The sequence below is a fragment of the Acyrthosiphon pisum genome, chromosome A2, assembly GCF_005508785.2.
Source record: "Acyrthosiphon pisum isolate AL4f chromosome A2, pea_aphid_22Mar2018_4r6ur, whole genome shotgun sequence".
NCBI classification, from domain to species: domain Eukaryota; kingdom Metazoa; phylum Arthropoda; class Insecta; order Hemiptera; family Aphididae; genus Acyrthosiphon; species Acyrthosiphon pisum.
Window position 1 is genome coordinate 17,236,376 of NC_042495.1, and position 5,041 is coordinate 17,241,416.

Consider the following 5,041-nt stretch of genomic DNA (forward strand, 5'->3'; position numbering starts at 1 on the left):
ATTTAACAACTTAAAATGTTGCTGCAATCTCTAAAAAAATACTAATATAAAAATATCTTTTTTTACACAAATTTTTTTAGATTCTGAGCAGAGCGATATAGAGCGTTTTTTTTGCGTCCATCACCATTTTTTAGGACGTAAAAATGTTTATATTTTCTTCAAAGCATCGTTTTTGATAGTGTATCTAGTTGGTACTTTAAGGGGTCAAAAGTAAATATTTCTCGGGAGTTTTCAATAGCGGCGGGAAAAACAAAAAAGAAACAATTAAGGAAAAACGGGAACTTCTTCGCAAAATCGGTTTTGGCTGGTGGTATCAGTCCTGAACAAATGACTGTAGATGTTTAAATAATTAGCATTTTCTATAGGTACACCATAACATTTTCAAAATATTTTTACTAGTTTTGAGCTGTTTACAGGCATTTTCAATTTCTAATTATTTTAGTTTTTTTTTTTCTAAAAACGTCAATAAAATTTTATTCGTTGGGTGAAAAAGTTTGAAAATGTAATAAAGATTTCTAATAAGTTTTTCATATGACAAATAAAAAATATCGAAAATACATAGTCACACATTTTTTTTTATATATACCTAATTTTGATTTTTGTTTTGACTCTCTAGCTGAGTTAAAAAATATTGATATGAATAGTTCTCAAATTTCTTTTTTTTTAACCCTTTATAGGGCAGAACGTAATAAAACATTTAATGATTCTGAAAATTAGTATACCTACATATGGTATAGAGTTCTTGGATTTTGGGAAAAATATTGGAAAAATGTTAATATGCTTTGCATAGTTGGAAAAGTGGTGGGAAAATAGTATCCCAATGCCCTTCTACGGTATATAAAAACTGCAATGGGCAATGGCTATGTATTTCCCACCTAAGAAAATATACCCAGTTTTTATTTCATAAAAATAAAAAAACAATAGTCTTTTAAAAACTGAAGAATTTTGAATATTAATAAATATAATTCTCCAAAAATAATATAAATAAACAAACTCAACTTTATTAAAATTATATTTAATATAATATAAATAACTATATATAAGAAATAAAAACAAAATAGTTAAAAAATTAAAAAGTCTTTAAGTTCCTGGTATAGTAGTTGTATGTAATAATACTAAAATTAAATAAACAAACTCAACTTTATTAAAATTATATTTAATATAATATAAATAACTATATATAAGAAATAAAAACAAAATAGTTAAAAAAAATAAAAAGTATTTAAGTTCCTGGTAGTAGTTTTATGTAATAATACTAAAATTACATACAAATAAATATATGTTTATTTTTGATATGTTATTGTTTGTGATATGATTCAAAACAATTTTTTCATTTTTTTTAGTACCTACTACACATTTTACAACGCCTATAATTACTTATAAATTTTGGTAAATGTTCTACATTTTTAAATGATGGACTTATGATGGACATTTTAATTTTTTTTTTTATAATTCTATCTTGAGGTGATGAAGTCTGTTTTTTCTAGAACTAAAATCACTTATAAGCTCATCAGTAAGTCTTGATCTGAATTCCAAATGATTAATATATTTTTTTTTCATTGTATTGCAACTTTCTTTGTATAAAATAAATGAATTTACAACAGCAGTATCAATCATGTAATAAAATAACTTCAACCACCAACGACGAGACTTTTGGGATATTGAATAATTAGCCATATATTGGTCGAATTTGTCCACACCACCCATATGCTTGTTGTAATCAGATATACCTACAGGACATTTCACTGCAATTTTCTCTCCTTTTTTATTTTTTCTGTTGACTATAGTAGACTCTGATGCATTATGCATATTACTAATTAATGTAACTGGTTTTGCTCCCCTGTCTTTCCATCTCATCACACTGATGTCTTTTGATTGTGCATACTCTATGTCACCAGGCATATATTTGTTATCACTTTTCATTAAATGTTTAGGGTAAAATTTTTTATTCACTCTAAAAGTGCCACAAGCAAATAAACCACCATTTAAAAGTTTAGATATGAGTGGTATACTTGTAAAAAAATTGTCAAAATAAATACAATAAAATTTATTTTTTAACGTATCGGTTAGCGAAATAACAACATTTTCTCCCAAACCATATTCAACATTACCGTCTGATTTTTTCCCGGTATACACGTCAAAGTTTAACAAAAATCCACTCTGAGAGTCAGCCAAAGCCCAAACTTTAAAGCCTCGTTTTATTGGTTTTAATGGCATAAATTGCTTCATTGATGAACGACCTTTAAAAGCAACCATACTTTCATCCACAGCAAGGTGTCTTGAAGGCTTGTACATAGTTTTATATTTTTCTTGTAAATGAGATAGCATGGGACGAATTTTAAAAAGCTTGTCAAACTCTTGAGACTGTCTTTGTGGCATTTTTGAATTGTCATTAAGATGAATACAGCGAAGTAGTTTTAAAAATTGTTTAACTGGCATTACTTTTGCAACTCGATCACAATAAAAATTTGGATCATTTGACCAATACAGCCTAATACCTGGTAGCTCATGATAACCCATATATATCAGTAACCCCAGAAAAGCTTTTAATTCTTCAATGTTGGTGTTTAATGATATATTATGTTGTTCAGCATATAAATTTGATTCAAATACAATTTTTTGATACATATTACCCATAATCATATTAAAAATCTGTATGGGACACATGTTATAAATATTTTTATTACCTGAACCATGCACTTCTCTAAAACGGGTCAATTTATATTTTTCTGGAGAACATCCTGCTTTTTCAAAATTAAAATCTGATATATTAGGTGGATTGTCTGTAATATCATCGTCATTTAAAATATTTTCATCGTTGAGAAAAAGGTCCAAATCAAGGGGGAAGTCTTCAAGTGATTCATTGCATTCTAATAAGGTAGGTGTACAATCTTTGTCCTTGTCTGTGTCATCTATTTCTTCATCATCACTTGATAAGTCTTCAATACCAATAAACACATTATTTTGAGATTCTAAAGAAGTTTAAAAAAATGTATTGTTAAAAAAAATTGTCTTATAGGTACTTTTGAAATATTTACCATTGGATGAAGATTGCTTTTCTTCACATTCATTGTAAGAATTTACAATTATATTTGTTGAATTTTCAGTTAATTTTTCTTTTTCATTGTCAATGCAATAATTATTATCATTAAAAATATCTAAAATAAAAATAATAATTATATAGGAAGGCCTAGTATAGCCTATTTTTATAATTACCAGTTGTATACATTTTATACCAGTTGTCATATTTCTTTATTTTGTTGTTGACTATTGCTATTATTTAAATCAATTATTGTAGTATATACTGTGGTACTTACACCTGTAAGTATTGAAGATAATTTTTAAATAAAATTTAATATAATGAATCAAATAATTTACCTGAAGATCTTGTTTTCAAACTCCAGAATGAGTTTTTTTGACTAGAATTTGTTTGATGACTATCAACTAAAGATGGGTATAAAATATCGTCTTCTGCATCACTATCACCTCCTTCATCCGAATCGAAGGCCATAAAATCACTTATTGTATTTAATTCAAGTAAAATTTCTTCATCAGTTAATTTGGAAGACATCTAAAATATATATTTATATTCATTTAAAATTTGTCATAAAAAATGTAAATATTCCAAGAAAGATAGCAAATATTTTCTAAGTGGGCATTTATTAAAAAAATGTTAATAGACTTTTGAAAAGAGTATAAAATGGTGTTTAATTAAGTACTTACTTTAAAGATATTCACCAAAAATTCGATTAATGGCGTTAAGTTGAATATATAAGCTTATAAGTCAAAAACAAGATCACATTTTAATTGTTGTTTGATAACTCCGTAAAAATTTGGCACATGGCCTTCATGATAACATAGAAATACGCGGCAAATTATATTGATTATAATAAAGAAGTCAAAGAGATTGTAAATATATCAGTTTATTTAATAAAATTAAAACTACGCACATAAGGCGTAGGAATTTTTTTTCTTAGGTGGGAATTATAGATCCTATGCCTAAAGGGTTAAGTGAAAATTCTTTACTGAGGGTATGACAAAAAAAATGAAACGCAATAATTATGTCAATAATAATAGGTAGGAATAATAAAGAAAAATAAAATGAAGAATAATAATAAAATATACTATAATAATAATAATAATATATTATATAATATTATAATCAATTTCAAGTATCTGGGATTATTCATTTTTGAATTATAAAAACAAATCTAATATTCATTGATGAAAAACTATTTGGACCTCCCAAAGTACCAACTAGGTTCATTTTTCTATCAGAAAAGATGCTAATATCAAAAATTGAAGAATGGCTTACAATCTAAAATGTTGCTGACTGACAGGAAAAAAAAACTCACAACATTGTAAAATCAATACATTCTTTAGCTCCTCTCAGAATCTATAAAAATAAGTGTAGGAAGTTAGAATTTTGACAAATAACAAAAATTAACAAATAATTCAGAAAAACTTTCTTTTAATATCTAGAAGTACACATATGATGAACTTAATACAATTAAATATAATATATAATTATTATTTGAAAATATTTAATACAGTTTATTTTTAAAAGTTTACTAGGATTACAAATAGATATACGGTAAAGTTAGCTTATTTTTTTCAGTTATTATAAATGCAGTAAAGCTAGTACTTATTTTTGTCCGGGATCAATTAAGAAGCTGAGAAACGGAACTGTAGTGATAATAAAACCACATGAGGGCCATGTTAGTGAGCAAAATATCTCTCAGCAACTGGTTCATAATTTTTGTGACATTTTGAAAAGAAGGGCATCTACTGAGAATATCTCGTTAAGGAGTTTATATGATGAGGAATCTAGAAGGTAAAACGTTTTATAATCTAAAGAATATCTTGTAGAGGCCTATCAGAAATTAATATCTGAATTTAATATTTTATTAGACACGTAGTAGCAGCAGGGTTGTACCCATGGTCAACTGCCGAATCTCTAATGCGACATGCCCGAAGAAGATCATTGCCTAGATTGCCCAACTCGCTGTTAGATTTGGCAACTCTATTTGACAATGGCCAG

At 26.8% G+C, this 5,041-nt stretch overlaps 2 protein-coding genes across 2 annotated transcripts in view; one reads left to right on the plus strand and one right to left on the minus strand.

Moving 5' to 3' along the window:
* Nucleotides 1-1,375: 1,375 nt before the first annotated feature.
* On the minus strand, nucleotides 1,376-3,150 carry LOC115033033 (piggyBac transposable element-derived protein 4-like). The gene is made up of 2 exons (XM_029490350.1): nucleotides 3,039-3,150; nucleotides 1,376-2,972 (listed from the first exon to the last, which is right to left on the minus strand). Exon 2 carries the CDS (start codon nucleotides 2,665-2,667, stop codon nucleotides 1,447-1,449), a length of 1,221 nt encoding a protein of 406 aa, XP_029346210.1. The 5' UTR covers nucleotides 2,668-2,972; nucleotides 3,039-3,150; the 3' UTR covers nucleotides 1,376-1,446.
* A 1,173-nt stretch (nucleotides 3,151-4,323) lies between these two features.
* The window catches only part of LOC115034113, a 1,086-nt gene continuing 368 nt past the window's right edge, over nucleotides 4,324-5,041 (plus strand). Inside the window, exons 1-3 of the mRNA XM_029489847.1 lie at nucleotides 4,324-4,361; nucleotides 4,619-4,834; nucleotides 4,912-5,036. Coding sequence (XP_029345707.1) covers nucleotides 4,324-4,361; nucleotides 4,619-4,834; nucleotides 4,912-5,036 — 379 coding nt within the window. The remainder of the gene's footprint in view (nucleotides 4,362-4,618; nucleotides 4,835-4,911; nucleotides 5,037-5,041) is intronic.

Coding starts and splice junctions, on each gene's coding strand:
- LOC115033033 (XM_029490350.1), bottom strand. CDS start 2,667: ATGTGTCCCATACAGATTTTTAATATGATTATGGGTAATATGTATCAA.